The 22008-nt window shown below is 35.2% G+C and overlaps 1 protein-coding gene across 5 annotated transcripts; it reads right to left on the reverse strand.

Annotated features, from left to right (window-relative positions):
• Positions 1-168: 168 nt before the first annotated feature.
• Positions 169-21222, reverse strand: LOC105256409 (zinc transporter ZIP1). 5 transcript variants are annotated; one of them, XM_011266286.3, is made up of 8 exons: positions 16461-16622; positions 14055-14293; positions 13496-13663; positions 12782-12946; positions 12525-12674; positions 12001-12208; positions 11691-11817; positions 174-912 (listed from the first exon to the last, which is right to left on the reverse strand). In XM_011266286.3, the coding sequence occupies exons 1-8, from the start codon at positions 16605-16607 to the stop codon at positions 674-676; spliced, it is 1443 nt and encodes a 480-aa protein (XP_011264588.1). In that variant the 5' UTR covers positions 16608-16622; the 3' UTR covers positions 174-673. The 5 variants fall into 5 exon arrangements, with proteins under 5 accessions (XP_011264587.1, XP_011264588.1, XP_025263794.1 ...); XM_025408009.1 differs by lacking the exon at positions 16461-16622 and adding an exon at positions 21168-21222 and having other exon boundaries at positions 175-912; XM_011266287.3 differs by lacking the exon at positions 16461-16622 and adding an exon at positions 20564-21132 and having other exon boundaries at positions 175-912.
• Positions 21223-22008: the final 786 nt, after the last annotated feature.

A 22008-nucleotide genomic window follows, 5' to 3' on the forward strand; every position in this document is an offset into this window, starting at 1 on the left:
ACAATAAATACTTTCGATATTTGCGCGAAGTTTCATTAAAGGCACTTAATATATATATATATATATATATATATATATATATATATATAATATATATATATATATATATATATTATATATATATTATATATATACATATATATATATATATATATAATATATATATAATCAAACACTTATCTATTATCATATTCAAAAATACATAAAAAATAATTACTGTATCGAGATCCGAACAATACATCTATATGAAAGCCCTCATTCATCGTAAATCTTTGAGCGAGAAACTCTTCTGCAGTTAACGAAATACGTCAAGAATCCACTAACACTTTCTTTTTTTTTCGTCAACGTACAGTTTTCAATCGGATCGGCGATAAAAGAACATATTTCTCTGGTCGAATATACGTATATAACATGCAATACAAGTCTTTCATTGTCGCATCATGTCTGGAACAGAAAATCAATCACACACAATCAACAGATCCACGCACTTAAAAGGATGCATTAACTCTATCATTTCCTCGGCTTCGATTTCGGTTTCCATTTTGCCAAAATGGGCGAAAAAAAATCATTGAGAAACGTCTCTCTGTCCTTAGCAAAGAGGGGTCCTCGATGCAAATTGAATCTCTTGCCGAAGAAGTTCCAACGTGGAACTTGCGCAAGTGCAGGTCGATCCCTAACTATGATGAGGATGCAACGTGCTGGTCTCGTTGATATCCCTCGATCGTATCGTCGTCGTGGATGTGAGAGCGTTGGAGAGGACCTCGGCGATGCTGTCGGTCACTTTGTCGATCGCGTTCGTAACCAGATGCTTGTGATCGTGCTCGTGCTCGTGATCGTGATCGTGGTCGTGATCGTGGTCCTCCTCCTCGTCTCCGTGACCATGACCGTGATTGTGGCTGTGTGAATGAGCGGCTACAAAAAAAAAGCGTGAAAGCTTGAAATATTTTTCTTTCTTGAAGAGTTCTAAAGATTACATAATTTTAATTTTTTTTTTTTTTTTAAATCAAGTTACGGACGGAATATTTTATAACATTTTATAACTCGCGATAAAATTCAAGACGGAATTCTATTTATAATTTTATGTGCGGTGTATCTTAATAGACGTGTGCATTTCCTTGACATGTGTTTTTTGCATTACGTGACCAAAATTATAAGAAGAATTTTAAAGCTTGTCTAAAGAAGGCTTTAGAATATATTAAAATAAAATGAGCTTGCTTTTATTTGTCTCTACAATGTTTATTTCATTCTTCTCGAAAATGCATTTTCGAAATAACGTGTCGTATAAAGCATAATTGACCGTGATATAAATATTGTTTCATTAGGCTCAACTAGCACCGGCTGAAACCTAATTAACAATAATAGCCTGGTACGGATCGCTCCATCGAATAAGTGTCTAAAAGAAAGTTTTATCTCTGTAATAACGGTCGACAATTCTAATCAGTTCGCCTCGATATTATCAATTATCTAAATTAATAACAATATTAATTGATAATAAATCATTAAAATCCTCTCGAAATAATGGACTGTTTTTTTCTGACGGATTTAAATACGTATAGATTGAATAATTCATCGTGTATCTGATTGCGCGCCGTCCGTTTCCGTTCTGTCCTGTATATCCTGCTTATTTCCGCCTCGTAATTGCCGCGCGTGGGCACAAAATTCTCGAAATGACGTTCAAACGGACGGCGGTGATTTCGTCATCACGAAATGCGTCAAACCTGCGTCCGAGAAAGCCGTCGAAAGTCGGTCGTATCGTCCATCGACCTACACGTCCCCGGGTCATTGCCATTGGGTGGAGAGAGAAAGCCCCAAGATATACATAACGGGTCGATCTTTTACGAGAGATCGATCCGAATCTGTCTCTTGAGCAGACGACGGCTGTTTGAATTAATACGACACAATGACGTCGGTTCCTTCCCGGCGCTCGTTACGTGCAAAAAAAAAAGAAGGACGGCAGTACGCGTCTCGGAAGAAGTGGGTTGTTGCCGCATGCAATTTGCCAATCATATGGCAGCCGACGCGAGTTGTGTAAAAGTTCACGTCCCGCAGTCACGTAGGAGTAACACGCGAAGCTCGTGTAATTTACACAGGATAAATGCTCCAATAGACCGTTTAATAGATATTACAGTAGGGAGATTGGAAGTCTCTCTTATTCTTTCGGAATAAAAATAAAAATAGAAATATAAAGTTAATATTTGGATTATTAATTAATATTCCAAATTAATAAATTGCATAATATGTACAAATATTATTTATAGAGAAATATATTTTTATATATAAAATGTAATATATATATATATACAACATTTAATATTACATTTTAAATGTATGAAAATAAATAGTATTAATAAAATATTAAAAGTATTAATAATATTAATAAAAAATTTAAAGAAAGTATTAATAATATAAATAAATAATCTATAAATAATATTTATATATATTATGCAATTTATTAATATAATTTGGAATGTTAATTAATAATAATTAATATTTTAAATATTAATTTAACATATTTTTTTTACTTTTACGTTCTTAATGATTTCATACAATAAATCTCTTTCTCCCTCTCTTTCTCTCTCTCTTTCTCTCTCTCCTTTCTTTCTCATAAAAGATATTGTGTAACAACGAGTTTTGAATTGCGACTGAATTTTGCGTTCGCGCACTCTCGTGAGAAGGTCAGAATGCAATTAAGATTATGTAATAGCAAGTGGTCTATCCGCGGAGAGGTAATCGTTATTACGATCCATCTCTCCCCCACTTGCTGTTACTTTCTCGATGAAATGACAGTCGTGCATTTATTGGATATGTTAAAGTAATAGACCATCGTGCGCGTGCGAATAAATATTTTCGCACGGATGCGAAATACGCATCAAAAGTAGTCCGAGCGTCACATCAATCTTATTTACATTAGGTCTCAAACTTCCTCCGGAAAATATCCGTAATTAATTAATTAATTTTTTTTAAGTTGAAGACTCCCTTGCACAAACAGAGAGATGAAATATTTTTCATCGTATTTTTTTTATCGCTTCATATATTAACGTTTAATTTACTTTTTTGTATTGATCACGATGTCTAAAATGAGAGTGATTCATAAGAACAAAAATGAATTCTCTTGACAAATCTCGAAGCGGAGGCATTATTTTAATATAAGAGCACACGCGAAACACAAAAACACGTGCATCATACAAACAATACGCTTTGTTGAAATTGACTTGGCGTCAGTTTATCAAAGCTATTAATCTTATTTGAATCGAAATAACAACGAAACAACGTGAATTATTATAGGTGTTTATTAGCTAGTCATCGTCTCGAGATTGACAAATATATTTTAGTGTTCTACATATTTGTATACATGGATATATGTACTCCCCCCCTACAGTTGTGAGTCTTAAATAAATCGTCGGTTTAATTATGATACCAATGTTTAACGTTATAACGCCTCGATAAGATCTCGCTTTCGCGACATTAAGCTCTTTAAACGAAATAGCGTTGCACGCAACGAGGATGTTGCCACCAGTTCTCGGCTTCGTAATTTATCCTGACCCTGACTTTTCAGTAAGTTGTAAGTTTCTCGGCAAATCGATAGATTAAACGAGAACTAACACGTGAAATGTATCAAGGACGTACCCGTAATAGGTTTGCACCGATGCGAACGATCCTGCCGAAACCGACTTGGCGATAACTATTACGAATAATCAGCTGGACGCGGATGACGTAAGAAGACTCGCTCGAGGCGCAAATAGTAGATCCTCGTATTACAACTCGGCAGTTTTCGTATTGATTTACACTTTAGATCTTTGAATCTCTCTCTTTACATTCATCTCAAAAGAGAAAGATTCCTCGCTCAATTATATCATGAAATTTTTCACTATCTTTGTACAATAATCTCTGATAAGTCAATAGAGTTTATTTTTATATTATCTTTGATTGAAATTGTTGAGATAAATCTTTCTCATCTTGTTGATGAAGTGAAGAAATATGCCTTTCAGATAAAATTGCCAAGAGATCGAATATATTCGCGATTGAGAAATAATGAAGAAAGTCGAGCTCGCTTATCGTAAACGGTGATTTCAATCTGGAAAGATACGAGTTACCCAAGAGTTTATTTTTGCATTATCTTTGATAAATTTGAGATAGATCTTCCTTAAACATCTCATCGAAACGTGAAGAAATATATACTTTTATAGATAAAATTGTAAATCAAATATATTCGCGATTGAGAAATTATCCAAGATAAGATAATTACTCCTTATCTAGTAACTCACGCACATCATCGTCGCGTGAATCCGAAATGAGAAAATCGAGGAGGAAGAGATGCCTAATGGACGGACTTTCACCCTCAGTGGCAATAAATTTGCGATTCCGCGTTCGGGAAGACACGCGGAAATTCGCGCGATCACGCGAGATGCCGAAGAGGAAAAGCGGAAACGCGCATGATGACGATAACACGAGTCTATCCGTCCCGGTCACGTCACGTTCCGATGCGCTTTTCTTCCGGGAAAGCAACTCACTGGCAATTTGCAGGCCCAGCATCAGCGTGAAGCCGACGATGATCGCGACCAGCTGCAGCAGGCCGCTCTTCTCGTTCGCTCTTTCACGTGCCAGCACTTCGAAGAACACCACGTAGAGCAGGGTACCGGCTGCCATGCCCTGCAATATGGTTGGCGTGGTTCCCAGATTTTCGCTGTCATTCTTCAAGTGACCCAGCGCTAGTCCGATTCCGATCCCAATCGGCGTTACCATGGAAAAGATGGACAGATATCCGAGGGTCGCTCGCGTGGACGCACCGGCCACGTAGAGCTCCATCCCGACGCAGAAGGAGATGACCAGCTTGTGGGTTGCGATGGCGGCTGCTAGATAGACGACCGAGCTGATGGACGGCTCCAGGCCTACCGCCAGGCCCTCGAATATCGCGTGAAAGGATAACGCAAGCACGGTCAGCAGACCTTGTATCGAAGTGTTCTGCGTTATCGTGCCATGTTGATGATGGTGATGATGATGATGATGGTGATGGTTGTGATTATGATGATTATTATGTTGATGATGGCGATGATCCTGATGCTTGATTGGCTGGTAATTTAATTCCGACATCGCCAATTCTGGATCCGAATGCTTCTCGACTTGATGTCCTTCGCTCGATAACGCGGAGGATAGGACGAATATAGCCGGCAGGACCTTGTCGTCCTTGCCCACATTTTTTTCATTGCGTAATTCATCGAGCTGGATCCTGGATCGTTCCAAGTCGGCTCTATTCTCCTCGTCGTCGTCGTCCTTCCACGCGGTAGATCTTGTCATCGTCGTGGATACGGTGGTAGTCGAGCCGCTCATCGTCGACGGGCCCGTCTGATTGTTGTTACATCTGCGCACCGATACGGTTCGATAGAGCAACGCCTCCGAGGACTCGGGTTTACCGGTGAGGGCTGCGTGCACCGCCTCCTCGACCAGGTAGACCAGAAAGAAACCACCGCAGAAGAGCAACTCTGCCAAACCGAGGGTGCCCAGGGTCGGTAGCTGACCGTTTGATTGGTGTCTCTCGACGCTTTCGCGCACTTCCGGTGCCAGATGCAGGAACGTTGTGAACAGGAGTACTCCGCCGCCGAAGCAAAGCAACAGCGATGTCAGGAGACCCTAGGGGACGATTTGTCGTTTGCTAAGGGTCGTAGGATAAGAGTACCCAGATATGCCAATTTACAGATTTCTACGGACTCTCCGACTTTTCTGAATCGATTTTTCTTTAGAGAGAAGGCGACAATTTTGTTATTTCCTTTACTTAAATACTTTGTGAGACACAAATTTTAGAATTTGCAAATGTGAAAGAATATTATTGTTTATTTAAAATGATAAATTTCTTTTTTAATATTATATATAATATAATTATTTTAATTATTACTAGTCAATTTCAATGTTTCTTAATCTTTTATTATAATGTAAAATTTCTTATATTTTATATTAACATTAGCAATCAAAGAATATATATCTAATTTTTACCAAAATCATCAATTGGCGAATTTTTGAAAAAAATATTTTATTTATTATTAATTTTTAAAATTTTTTCAATAGTTTTTAGTAAAATGTTTTTAATATATTTCATATGTATTTTTTCTTTGTTGAAGCAAAAAGAAAATATATCTTTCACTAATAGGCGTTTATCGCTCGAGTTTTAGTGAAACAAAAGATGCAATTTTCCTGTTGTTATCGAAATACCGTATTTTATATTTAGAACAAATGAGCCGTGTATAATATTGAGTTGGCTTATTTATAAAAAAAAATATACATATAGTATTTCTTTGAAAAATTTCGTCCTGAATCCTATAAAAATCAATATAAAAATGTAAGGATTATTTACTTAAAAATTTTACTTGCATTCACTTCTAATTAGATGCATATATATTAAGACTGGTAATTTATTTTAAAGGCTTTGAAAATTCGAAGCTTTAAAATAATAAATGCGAGGCAGTAAAATCTTCGAAGATTGAAGAATTAAAATTGGAAACATAATTACTCATTTATAATAGTAATAGTATATCGCAATACATATTTATAAAATTATATGATAATATCCGAATACAATTTTTAATACTGCAATTATGTCATTAAATTGAAAAACATGTTGAAAAAATTGTGATTTCCTATAAAATATTAATAAATATTTATGTAATTTATTCTTAAATACTATTTAAACAAACTAGCATTACGTCATATAATTTTTAACAGAATTATAATTAAAAACTACACAATATAACTCAAAAATATATATATATATATATTTATAGGTTTTCATTCTTTATATATTCTGTCAGCCAATTCGAAGAATTGTATAAATAATTGCAATTCATATTTATATTATAATTTATTTGGGAAATATGTGTTTAACACAAATAGCTTTTCATTCATAATACATATAATTGTATTGTGTATTGTGTAATTTATTATTTTATTAATATTTTATTATTTTAGATGCGAAATAATTATAACTAAATAATATATAATGATTATAAATAATATGATTTACTTTAATTTATTTAAAGTAAATATATCATATTATGCCATTAGTTTTAGATTAGCAATTGCTAAAACTATTTGTCCAATATTATAATCTAATCTTAATATAATTTAATATTATTTAATAATATTAATGAAAAATATTATGCGATAAATAAAAAGAAATAATTCTTGATAAATATATATTTTTTAAATAAGTTAAAATATAAACATGAATTGCAATCTTTCAAATTAGATGATAAAATATATACTTAAAACAACAGCAAGTTGAGCATAAATATCAACACATGTGACATGTTTGATAATTTGAAAACGAGAATATTTCTGAAAACTAACTTTATGTTTATTCAAAAGAACGCATCGCTTGACTTTATTTAAAACTTTTTTATATATGTAATATTTCACGTCATAATTCTTCAAAATTATAATTTAGGAATAATTACTATTTTTTACATTTTTTGAGTATATATATTATCTAATTCTTTTTATTTACGATTTTTTAGCGTTCCCTGAATAAATTTACACGAATGTATTTTTTAAAGCTTCGAAGTTGTTCAAAAGTAACAGTCCTAATACGATATTTGTAGCCAAATGACTAAGAAATCGATAAATTTCAGATAATTTTAGAGAGTCCGTAGATGTGGATTATAAAATATCGAGTACTTTATATATCAATCAGCAGCTACTCCGGATGTGTTCTGATTATTTCACGACCAGCAGTCTCACATTATTTACAAACGAAAAGAAATAAACATTTCTCTTGCAGAGGTGATTGTTCTACTTCTGACTTCTCGATCAAATATATATATATTTGTCGAGTACATCATCTTTACGTCGTTTCAATGTTTACGTTACGCTAATTTTTGAAATCGTAACATATATCCGTGAAATATTCGAAATCCACGAAATTCGTAAATTTAAATTAACGCAAAAATGACTCGCGTGCAGCACAGAAATATCCAGTGAATATCCAAGGATATCTACTGCCGTCGAGAATAAATATCCAAGGACGTCCACTGAATGTACTCCGTTTCACGTCGATTATTTTCCCGCTAATTTAAACGTTTGTCCGACATTTCTCGAGCGAGTCGAGTAGAAAGGCGAAAATTTCCGGAAATGCTGCTGCGAATCGATTCAAGAGAATCATCCGGGATTCATCCGAGGGGACTTCCGCTCGCTTTTTCTCAAACGTACTTGTTTGTCCGCCGCGGAGGTCGAGCCTTCGACGTCCGGCAAAGACGCCGAAGTGGACGTGCTGAAACGATCAGAGGAGATCGGCTGGGAATGTTTCCGGAGTCGTTTCTTGGCCCTGTAACGTCCTACGATCATCGGCAGGATTCCCAGCACTAGAGAACCGAGACCTAGGCCGATCATCGCGCCGATCTTCGACATTAGAAGGACGCTGGACGTCGTGTCTTCCATAGCGTTTTAAAATATCGATAATAACGATACAATCAAGATCGTATCTCGACGAAAATAACTTGAAATCTTCACGTGTGTACGTGTGCGTCTCGACAAGAACTTCGCAACTACGGTGCACCGATTATCTCGTCACCACTTCACCACCTCTCTCTCTCTTCTTGCCTTCTCGTCGACGACTAGACTCATCTCACGCTCCGTTCCCCGGTCTTTTCGACGAGCTTCGGCAACGCGCAAAACAACAAAAATCGTCGGCCAGGACTCGACGAAGCGAGCCGCTCGAACGAGGGAATTCCACGCGCCGCGACAGCCGATCAAACACTATCTACTCCGGTCTCGACTCGACGGGAACTCGGCTCGATCGGACCCCTCGGCCGCCGCCTCGTCGTCTTACATAGTCCGAGCCGAGCCGCTTCCTGCCCACTCCCGCAACGGCTACGTCCCGTCCTTATCCAACCGTTAGCGTGAATGTGTACACGCTCGCTCTAGCACCTGGACTGGTGACTGATCGCTCAGTGGCGTAAAATCAACGGTGGATTCCGAGAGGAAGGGAGGATCTCTCGCAGAGGCCCGTGTCGGAGTACAAGAGGGAAAGATGAGGAGGAAAAATTGAAACGAAATAAAAATAAGAAAAGAGGAGAAGGAAAAAGAGAGAGACTAGAAGCAAACGATGAGAGATCAAAAACAAAGAAATTAAAGACAAGATGTACGATGTGGAATTTATCATTTCGTATATCTCGGCGACAATCTCTTTATGTTCTTTTTTTAAGTGTTTAACGATATACTTATCAATGTTAATTAAAAGAGGAATGAAAGATAATCAATATCGATAACGAAGATTTCATCGGTGATTTAATAACTTCAACAATTGTCTCATTCGAAGAGAGGATGGATGCTCTCCCGAGATGCCTGATTTTCCACCCTTCGCGGGATGGGGCACCCTAAACACCGGTCACATCGCTGCGACAATTTTATGCCTCATAAGCGACAACGCATAACGTATCCGCGCGTAGGCGCGTGTACAATACGCGTGAATGAAAGAAGTCGTCGACGACACTCGTCTGCGTAGGGGACACGCGTGCAGACGTCGCCTACGTCACGTCGTGATAAACATTTGCATTGCCGATTGGAAGATGAATCTTCCAAGAGTGTAAGCACAACGAGAATGAGAGGAAGGCGAGATTAAAGAACGCTAACACGAGAGAGGAAATTGGAGGATCCTCGAATCAACCCTTCGACTCCGAAGAGGATTAATTTCCATTTTATGAACATAAATTTCTCCTTTCAATTTAATCCCATTTAATTCGCAAAGCGTGTTGAGATACGGATGAGAAAATATAAGAGGCACGTTGGTCGCTTTCGAAGCAAAAGGCGTGAATTTAGCCTGGCGATGTGGGCCAGCGACGTGATCACGCTACCCGGTGATTATTCACCAGGCTCCGCGATACTTTCACCCTCCTGCGCGCGAAAAAGCGAGAGGATATGCCGCTCGTTTGTTTCGGACGCACCATTGAACGATCCGCGTTCAACGAGCCGTGGAACGAGATCTCGTGGAATCGAGATCTCGATCAGGCACGAGCGGGTGTGCTCCCTGTGTATGTGTGTTTCATTAATCGTTAATGTTATACGATAAAGAAATCGAGCCGCGCCATTCACTTTCGCGATTTCAGGGTTTTTTTTTTCTCTACCCTTTCTCTTGCACGATCGCGAAGCATGAAGGACCGCGCGAAAGAAACATCCCCTTCTTCCTCTTGACTCACGTGGGCAAAACAAAAATAACGGTATCTTCCAGCAATGATGAGAAAAACTTTTCCAAGTCGACCTCGCATTATGAATCACCATCGACAGGATGTCCTCTGCATCCCACGCGCCGCATTCTCTTTTCTTTTTCTCCCTCTCCACCTTCTCCGCTCCCCCTCATTTTCTCTTTTGCGACTAGTTAGCGATGCTCATTTCAAAGGTTGGCCTCGACATGCGTGTTTGCTCTTTCTCTCTCTTTTGATAGAGAAAAAAAGAGAAAAAGAGTCGCGATAAGTGACTGTTGACCAGCAATTAATTGCTCGCTGACAATTGATAAGTGCCGACCGTCGCCTTTGACCTCGGCCATGCTCGAATCATCCTTGTTTTCAAGATTCAATCTTAAAGTTTTCCCGTTTTTCCCCGCATCTCTTTATTTTTAATCGTTCACTTTCGCACTTGAATTTGTTTATGTAAAATGTATTTATGTATATATATATGTTTTATATATATTTTAAGATTTTCAATTATTAATATATATAATTAATTAATTATATATTATATTAATTATTATATTAATTATTATATAATTATATAATTATTAATATATATATATATATATATATATATAATATTAATATATTATTTTAGAAAGAGAAAAGAATGTCATATCTATTAGTAAATTAAAAAAAACCTCTTCATCAACCAGGAATTAAATCGGTCTTAATCAAAAGTTCATAAAGTTAACTGATTATCAATTATGTGATAATAACTACTGTTTTAGCGTCTTATCTTATTTTTTTGCCAGCAACTAATCTTTCTTTTGTATCGTATTTTAATTTTTTTAAATGACTATATGTATTCCAGGAAAGATCGAATGTATTTTTTTAGCTATCTAGTCACGATAAGTACACAAACACTACACACACACACACACACACACACACACACACACACACACACACACACACACACACACACACACACACACACACACACACACACACACACACACACACACACACACACACACACACACACACAAACACACACATACATATATATATACATATACATATATATATATATACATATATATACATATGTACATATATATATATATATATATATATATATATATATATATCTTATCATGATATCATCTTATTTGTACTTATCACGATTAGATTATTTCAATTGAAAAATTATATTCAATCTTCTCTCTTGAAGAATGAAACAAAATAAAAATATATACATATACATATATAAAATATACATATATAAAATATATTTATAGTCTTGTTTGTACTTCGTGACTTGATTGCTTTCAAATACATAATATTCTTATCTATTAAAATTCTCATTGTTTATTCATTGAAAGAATTTATTCAAACAATGTGCATGCATAATGTGAACGAAGCGTGGAACTAGAGCATTTATTTTTAGCGCTAAAAATCTCACTTTTTACATCTGACGATTATCATTGAACTATGCTAGACTGTTTAAAGTAAGATAAAATTGTTTGTACTTACTCGACATCTGCAGACCAAACATGACGAGGAAACCGAAGAGAATCGAGACGTATTGCCACAATCCGGTTCGATGTTCCTGCAGAATCTCGAAGAACACCACGTAGAGCAGGGTACCTGACGCCAATCCCTGCGAAGATATAAAAATAAATATATTTTCTCTCATGCTCGTGCATTACGTAATTTTGTCTCTCGATTAATCCGCAGATAAATGGATTTTTTGACGATTATTCGCGCCGATAATTCTCAATTATTTCGAAATCCTTTATACATTCCTCAAACGGCAATATTTTTGAAAAAAGTCGAATTGAACCTGTAATATCACGGCCATTGGTCCACTCGCAGCCGCGCTTCCACCACCGACCAGTCCCATCCCGATGCCGATTCCTATCGGCGATACCACAGCGAACGTGCACGTGTAAATCACGGACAGATACGGCCTAGTTCGGGAAGCGAGCAATTCTACGCCGATGCAGAAGGCTATGACGAATTTATGGGACGCCACCGCCAGGAACATGTACCTGCCGAATCGTTAGATTAACATTAATAATAATAATTTAATAATTACAAAAAATTATTTCGTAAATTTTATAAATTATCATCAGAATTATAATTTTAGTTGCAATTAAGATAATAGGATAATTGAGTAATTTTTTATAAAATTTATAAAAAATATAGAAGTAGGAAATATATCTCCTCCTTTGAAGGATATCCTAATTGCAATTGAAATTATAATTCTAGGAATTAAGAAAATTGTAATGAAAACATTACAATTATAATTATTAAATTATTATTAAATTATTAAATTATTAAATTATTAAATTATTAAGTTATTACCATACGTGACTAGCAGAGCTCTCTAAACCGATCGCTAGTCCCTCAAATAGTTCGTGCACGGATAAGCCTAGTACTATTAATAATCCTCTCAGCGAAGTTATCAGAAAATCGTCGTCGGGGTTTGTTATCATCGGCAAATGACTGTGACCCCTGTAAATTAAAAAATCACGTGAAATCCTTTACGCTCGCAAAGTGTCATCATTGCTCGATGCACCATAGAAAATCGACATTTTCACAGTGAGAAAAAAATAGCTTACGTGTGTAAATGACTGTGGTTAACGCATGACGGTGCTATCTGGCCGTTTTCCACCAATTCGTTTGTGCTGCGATGCACGTCTTTCTTGTCACTTATCTGTCGCTCTTTTTGTCTCTTCCTCAGGTACGTGTGTACGGACTCCTCCACCAAATACATGATAAAGAATCTGCGAAAAAGGTTCGTGAAAATTAACTTATTGATACTTCGTTAAAAAATATAAACCCCGACTATTTTATTAAGAAAAAATAAAGAAACAGTAAGAAAATTAATAATATATTATATATACATATATTTAAAATTTGAATATATAAATCAATCTATATATCATGTTTAATAAATTATATAATTTATATTAAAATAATATTATATATTAATATAATAATATATAATATTATATTTTTTAATATTATTTAAATTATTATATATATTTTTTTTTCAATATTATTTATATTATTTATTAATATAACAAATGAATGCATAAAATATATTAATATATATCGTCTAATTATAATTGTATAAAATTAATTGCATGCTCGTAAAATTGCGATTGTATATAGAATGATTGTAAAAATTCAAAGCGATGAGTAATACTTAATTTTTTTTGTTCCTAAAGAATCTTGCACGTCGATAGAAAAATATTCTATCTTTTCTCTAACGCGATTTTTTAAATAATTTTAGCTATGACTCACAATGACATCATAAAGGATCAACTTACCCGACGCATGCGAGCATATATGCCAATGGAAATGGAAGCTCCTCCATCTTACCGGACTCAACGAGATTTCCAACTCCTTCCGCAACTTCCGGCATCAAATGGAGGAACGTTGTGCTGAAGAGGACCCCCCCGCCAAAGCCGAGCAGGAGACTCACAACTTTCGTGGATCTACGCATGATATTTTATTATTTACACACTTCTAATTCAATCGTATTACATCATTGCGAATTTTTAGAACGATATCGGCGAAGTGACACTTGTCGTAATCTCTCAAGCATCATAATAAATATCTCAAACTATTTACTCGCTGTTTCCACGTATTTGCCGTACATGATAAGTAAATTGATAAAACAGTATCAATAGATATATAAATTATTTCCTACTTCTATATTTTTTATAAATTTTATAAAAAATTATTCGTAAATTTCATAAATTATCATCAGAATTAAATACTTAAACAGCGCGATACCAAATGTCTACGAGCTATTACCACGATTTCTAATTTACAGTAAAGTCGTTAGAATATTTATATCATCTAAATAGAACAATATATCTTTACCTGGGGTTTTGCCCGTTCAAATCCCATTTGAACCATTTGGCCAAGAACATAGGTATGATGCCCATTGTTGTGCTGACGGTGCACAGTACTACCATAGTGACGGCCTTGGCTGTTAGCACGTCCTTATGCGAGTTCAGGGGATGATCATCATCATGATGATGTCCGTCATCATCATAATGCGTGTCGTTCATCGATAGGAACGGTAAATTTGCCATAATGTCGAATTTTTCAACACACTTCTGCAATAATTGGACAATAATGAATTTAAACAAGTCACACAAAGCGCGAAAAGCATTCGTGAAGAATGAAATGAAGTTTCCTCGAATCCTTCGAATCGCATCGATCGAAGATAAGTCTTTCTTTCAAGCCAAGCTAAGACACAACAGGGAGGAATTACCGTCTTAACTGATATCTCAGAAATAATTATCTTGGATATCAGTTAATTCCTTTCTACAATTATACCGCAAAACTACGCAATGTTGCTGAAATATTCTATATCGTAGTGTGAGAAATGTGAATGTTATTTAATGGAAAAAAATATCAGATTATTTAGCAATTACATTTTCCGGCTGATTATCGGTGTTTAATTTTTAGTAACACAATTATAGCTCGAAATTATGTCTCTCGAAATACGTCGCGTGGAGATGCGTGCCTCATCTTTTTATACAGCCAGTGACAGACGCTTTATCTAACTCTTTGCGAAAATTTATTATAATCAGCAGTTTTAACTCATCAGCAGTCGCGTGCGCTTTTGTACCATATTTTATCTATTTTTTCACGACGCGAAGATATTTCATTACATACATGGGAATTTGGTGTCAGTGTGACATTACTAAGAAAATGTTACATTCTCGTATTTCTGCGATCTTTGCATACTTGAATTTTTTTTTATATTTGTTGCGTGAAATTTACAACTCATATAATGTTTATAAAATTCGTTGTAAGAAACTCACTTTGTCATGACATCTTTTTTTTAACCGTCAATTATCGTTGAATTTATTTTAATTAATTTAAAATGATTCAAGCTTTAACAATCAAGATGATTAGCAGTCAATTTTTTTTATAATTATGATAATGCAATTTACGTTTCCAGAGTTCATATATTTACTGCGCAATTTACGTTTCCAGAGTTCATATATTCACTGCGCAATAATATTACAAATACATGTTACTAACAACAAAGATATTGTGTCAACTCTTTATCGTTAATTGTGTGTGTTCGTCAACCAAAATTCAGTTTATATCCGCAATGAAATCCAAAAAACGTGACATAAAGTGAAAAATAAATCCGTGGATTATACGAAATGAAAAATAATCGCATCTTTAAGTAAAAATATTTATAAAGTCGCAACAATCTTTATTTATTTATTTTACTTTTTCTTAAAGAAGAGAAAAATAATATTTTATTAATTTGGATATAATAAAATTCTCTGAGAATTCGATTTTCAAATAAAAATAATTATAAATAATTCTCTATAAAAGTTTTACAATAGTTTTATGATAGTTTTATGAAAGTTTTTAACGATATCGTATTTAAAAAGGAATTTGCATGTATATTTGCATTATTTCAATAACAACATAATATTTCTATTATCGCGCCACTTCAAAATTTGAACAACTTTATTATGTCTTCGCGTGATGTAACTTGACGTGAATTATGTAATTTATGAGAATGGTGGATGCGAATTATTTTTACGAATATGTAAATTTCGAAATGCTTGTAAATTTATTCGAGATCCGGAACAATCGGATCTTAATTGCTAGAAAATTAGATTGCACTAACGGCGCAGCATACAATCGCGGCAAAAAGATATTTCAAAACGATCTGGTGTTGAGAAAGCAAATTAACAGGCGACACGATTTCATGAACTTTAATAATAAAAATTGCCAAATGTTATTTTCGAAACTGAATTTTACATTGTATCAAAATTATATATATTATTATTATATACATACGTTTTAAATCTTAACATCAAGCTGGATGTGAGCAATTAATTTATTTATGAAATATACAGTTTTATACTATAATTAAGCTATCTAAAAATGTCATTTAGATAAACTAATTGCTTCAAAAAAACATATGTTTAATCTTATGTCAAGGTTGTATACTATTATTTATAAATGTTAAATTTCTTGCACAGTAATGTCAAGCAATTAATTTGTAAAATATACAGACAGTTTTTATATTAAGCTATCTAAAAATGTGAGAAATGTTCAGATTTCCGCGTCAGATGAAATAATGCGTCGATACATATATGGCATGTGTATTGCGTCATATAATATTTAGATTTGTGATACATAAGGATTTCTAAAAATAAGATGTATGATTATTTTACACGCGTCGAGATATTCAGCAAATCGCGTATCGCGAAGATAATTTATCTCTTCTATTCGATAATTTTATACCTCTTGAGACGCGCGCGTTTTCCTTCGCCGGTACTGCGTTCTTCTTAAGTATTCTGCGATTAGATCAATGTAGAGTATGTTTTCGACATCGTGTATAATCGCGAGAATCAACGCACTACTAATCGCACTGTCTTTTCCATCCAGCATTTATATACACGGTGTGTCATTCGATATCGTCTCCAGTGATCTTCAACGCAGCGATCGTTGAGACGTCGGGCGATAACGCGGGTAGTAACACGAAGTCGCAGTTGGGCGTTACATACACCCGCACAGAGTCTGATGCACACGTATGAGACGTATTCCAGGTAGCAAACGTACGTTATTTATTTATTTGACGTCCAAATGACGTGCGGTTTGTTATTTGGGATGTGATCCGGGTGTGTTTCTCCAGAAGCAACAATGATCGGTCACGATTAAAGGATAAATAATCGACAAGACGGAGGAGATAACGCTTAATATCTTCTTTGATTAATTTTGAATAAAGCAATATCGTAAAAAGAAATTTAAAAAAGTGAAAAACAGAATGAATTAAATTCAATATTTTTTCTATTTATTTTAATTTCCCGATTTGCGTGCTTAAATTTGTCCTGTCGATGTAAAATCTATTCGCGTGTCCTTCGCAAGGAATTCGATTTAGCGTTCGGGGGAAAGGAAGAAGAAAAAAGAGAGATCGTTGCGAAAAGTTGGCTCGTTGGGACATGGGAACCGCGATTCTCGCAAAATCGCGCGGATTCAACGGCGCGAATTAACAGCGCTTGCTCGATTAGTCGGGCTCGATCGCTGCAATCGATACGAGAACAAGTAGTACCTAGCCTTTGAAAGCCGTTGCGGCACAGGTGGAAATGAATGCGGTGAAAGTGCATCGGCGTGACCCTCTGGCGGATGGAAAAAAAAAGAGGGATGGAGGGAGGAATGGAGGGAGAACGATTTCTGTGTCGTTCAAGGTAAACCCGAGGCGATCGCGGTAATCGATCGGCCGCATAGCTAGAAGAATGCAGAAGTCGTTAGTAAATGTTTCCCGCATCCCGTTTTCTCTAAATTTCAAAATCCATGATTCGTACGTTAATCGGGAAAACCTTTAGCGTCGAATTCTCGGTGAGTGAAGTTATTGTGAAAATCGATTTTTTCCTCCTGTTCGGCTTGCATTGTATAATTGAGAGAAATATCGAGAAATGTAATCCTCATTTAATATAAATAAGTATTTTTCCGTTGTTTCTTTGTGATTATATTCAAGATGTTTTTTTGTTTCCCCCCCTCCCCATTCTTTCTCCGGTCGCTAATCCATTATTTGAACAGTTGATACGCTAATCTATATTTTTATATGACTGTGTAATTGTCTCATGTAAATACATCTGTTGATTACGCATCGCTATCGTCGTATTTAAGCGCGATTCACACATGTATATGCGAATTAATTATATAATATTGTTATATTATATTTTATATTATTAATAATATCGATAATAATAATAATAATATTATTATTATATTATAATAATATTATCATTGTTAATGTATGTTAATTATAATAATTGATAATGTGAACAAGATAATTAAAGTTGTAAATATATATGTATAAAATTAATAAATAATTTTAATAAATAATTTAAGTAGAGAAATTTTCAAAAACATTCTCGAGAATGCAGATAAAAAATCTTCTAATCAAATATTAGTATTTAAATCACAAGTCGAGATCTCTCGATTTCAACTTTGAATGATATTGGATTATTTAATAAAGTGGAAGATAATTTGATTACAAGATTTTCTTATCTGCACTCGAGAATTTTCGAGAATTTCTCTTCTAAAATTATTTATTAATTTTACATATATATATGTATTTATCCTGTGTAATAATTTTAATTATCTTGTTAATGTTATCGATTAACATGTATTAATGATAATAATATTATAATATTATTATTATTATTATTATCGATATTATTAATAATATTACTACACATTGCAAATGATACTAATTAATTTTCCGATCTAGACGTATGGATAAATTTGGAATCTTCTCGCTGGAAATACCTACTCGAACGGGGTGCGTGGTAAAGACGTGACGAGCTTCTAAATGCTGACATGGACATCACCCGGTGATAATGCATACATTTGCAAACCCAAGAAGAAAACGTTATACCATATAAAGCATTAACATTTCACCGATCGGTCGTTTCTACATGCGTGGAAAATTTCTTCGTATGAGAAAACTGTCACTACCGCATTCGTAATCGTATTAAAAAAAAATTTTACGATTGTAAAATTTTTTAATAATAGTTAATAATAATAAATAATATTAAAAGAGAGCTGAATTTTATGTCAATTATTTCAATTTATTGATAAACGTAACCGATGAAATATTTTCCTTTATAATTTCTCGGTGCTTTCCTTCTGGATAAATTATTTATTCCTAATCAAATTACAATAGAAACACAGGCTTATTTTAAGGACCAACCAATATAAGGTATCAATTTAGGAAAGAAAAAATTATATATAACATTAAGCAAATACAAAAGACGTTAATAATCGTTACTGATGTTAAAAAAGTTGAATTTGAAAGTTACAAAATAAAGACGCAAACGTTTCGACCCGCTTCGGATCATTTTCAATGCTTATAAACAAACGCTATAAATGTATACAGAGATTTTTGATAATGTCAAACGACTGCATGGCATAGGCGCAAAAGCCGAGGAGACTTCACATCATAATAGCAGACAACAACAAAAAAATTTTTTAAAAGATGGAGGCAAGGAAGCCCTCATAAAACCGCAATAAAAAAACACTTGAATCCAACGGAAACGCCATCGCTCGGTCGTAAAATGTTGCTCGTTATACCAAATTCCTCAGATATTGTACATAGACAGGTAGATGGAGAAAAACAGGAGCAAAATTCAAGAAGCAAGAGAGAAAAGCTGATGTGAAGAGTCATCCACGAAAAATCACAAAGGACTGTGCGACAATAAGCGAAAGAAATTTTCAGCCAAACGGAAAAAGGACAGGGAAAAAAAGGAGAGGGGGAAGAACAGGAACGGAGCAAGAATGGGATCATATAAGGTAGAATCACTCCGAAGAAAATTTTTTTATGATGGGCAAATAGGCTTTGTCTAAATTATCAGTGTCATTCTGAATATTCAAACTATTGAATATTCATACTATTTATTATACTATTGAATATTCATACTATTTATTCCTTTAATTATGTATTAATAAATATGTATTGCATTTCACTAATCGGAAATTTGGAAGGGAATCCCGTCACCTCGGGATTTCCACAAATATGCGGAAATGTCTTCTTTCGCAGAAGAAATTATTGCCTTGATTTTAATTGTGCAATTTTATTTTATCGATTACGAATTTTATAGCAATAATAAAAGACTTTATACATGTGATCGAATTTAACGAAAAATTTGTTTCTCTTCCAATCCTCGAAGGTCTCTTTTCGAACGGTTATCTGCGTCTCATTTATCTTTCACGGCAGGGAGTCAAGGTTTCCGGGAGTATGGGGAATTCCTTCGTGTATATTCAAAGATAACTATAATAGGTACATCTCGTGTCTTACGAGCGTATGTGGCACACGCGTGTTACTTAATATGCGATACGAGACGCGTGACGGTTTTGTTTATTAATATATACGTGTGATTCAGACTTCGAACGTAATTCTCAGACATTGTGGATGTTTCTCGTTTATTCAACATGTAATCGTCAATGTCACTGTAATAGCAATAAAATATGCTAATTATCAATATGTTAATGCGATAATGCCTTTTTCCTCGCAATGCCGAAAAGCACATAAATTAAAAGACACATGGAATGGTAATATATATATTCGTGCTGAGTCGAGAATTTATTCCGCGATTGATTGAGGCTTGATTTCAGCGAAAACTTTATTCATCGGAATAAATAGATGCGAATAGAATAGAACGAAAAAGGATTTAACAATCGTAAAATCAATTAAAGATAAGCATTCCTAACTTAAATCAATCGAATTCCACTTTCATAAATTAAATACGTAATTTCATCAGACAATACAGGTATCTCCATTTTCAGGAAGCTTCGTGTTATTTATAATGATATGTTCGGTAGTATATTTACTTGTCTCTTACCTCGAATTACAGAGACTCTTGAGGAAGAGGCGAGAACCTGCGCGTGCCTTCAACAATAGATCTTCAGTACGTCTGCCAGCCTATCAACTCGAAGAATGCGTCGTCAAAATTCCACACTGGTCATGTTCGTTGTATCGATGAGAGAAAGAAACGTCGTGGTGTAATCGAAGTAATTGATCGAATACCGTCGTAAATGATTTCTGACGGATGATGAGGCACGTTCGACGTGACAGTCACGAAGAGACAGAGAGAAGGAGAACGTCAACAGGGAAGAACAGTCTCTTCGTCGAACCAAGAATCAATACACTCGCGTTTCGTTGACGATGAAGACGACAATCGTCCGGAGGATATCGAAGAAAAATCGTCGAAAAATAATCTACACGTTTCTCTTGCAATGTTCTCTCACAGGAGCAAACCTTCCTTCGTGAGAAAGGAACTTGACAGATGGATCGAAGGAGACGAAATAGCGGATGCCGAGGAAGCGCCGGCGATTTTAAACGGGAGGACCAGTCGGAAGGGATCGCACCGCGAGACCGGAGCAGAATGAGAAGCGCACCTAGGAGAAGAAGCGAGAGACAACGCGTTAGGAGAGGCTTCGTCGTACCTGTTCTCAGCCGGCGTGTACGTCTAGGATTTCCCTGTTTAGGTGGGGAAACGCAGCGGTGGACGGTGGGCGAATGCGTGGATTCACCCCGATGGCGCGTACGTGCATGACGTGTACAAATGAGAGAAGGGGAGAGACCGGGGGGAGAGGAGGGGAGGGGGAAAAAGCATCATCTTCGAATCCGGAATGCAGGTAATGACGGTCGAATAATCGGCCGAAATACCAAAGTGGCGCAGTCGCATCTCGCTCTCGTGCGATTATCTTTCTTTGCATCCCGTTCACCGCAAATTACCGCCCATTTCGCGAATCCTGGCAAGAAAAAGCCGTTCTTCTCGTGACTGACCGAGGGGTCCGGCCTCCGAGATCGGCGATTCGGTTATCCGGAGGTTCACAGGCCAGAGGTTCTGACGCATATAAGGCGTCTTTGATTAATCGCGAAATATATCCACTTATCAATATGTTATTACATAACATGTGGATGATAAGATTATTTCCTTTACAACGTCGTATCATTTTCTATAAATACATTTGAAAATTATTTGCTAAACAAGTTCGTGCATTTTTTATTTTTACGTGATATATTAAATTATTGCTGTATCGTTAAAATTAATTTAGTTGTTACATTAGGATTAACGTTCACTAATTAAATTCAGATAATATATTGCAAGCTCGAATTGTGTGTGTAAAGTTTGTTTGTTGGGTTTTTCCTCTATTTTTATCCATTTCTTTTATTCTTGGAAGAGCCTCGAAGAATATTATAATATAAAATATCATAATATAAAATATTATAATATAAAATATCATGAATCGAAAAAAAATATTAACTCGTGACTATAAATTC

This window comes from Camponotus floridanus, unplaced genomic scaffold (assembly GCF_003227725.1).
Source record: "Camponotus floridanus strain SB8 unplaced genomic scaffold, Cflo_v7.5 scaffold2, whole genome shotgun sequence".
Classification (NCBI taxonomy): Eukaryota; Metazoa; Arthropoda; class Insecta; order Hymenoptera; family Formicidae; genus Camponotus; species Camponotus floridanus.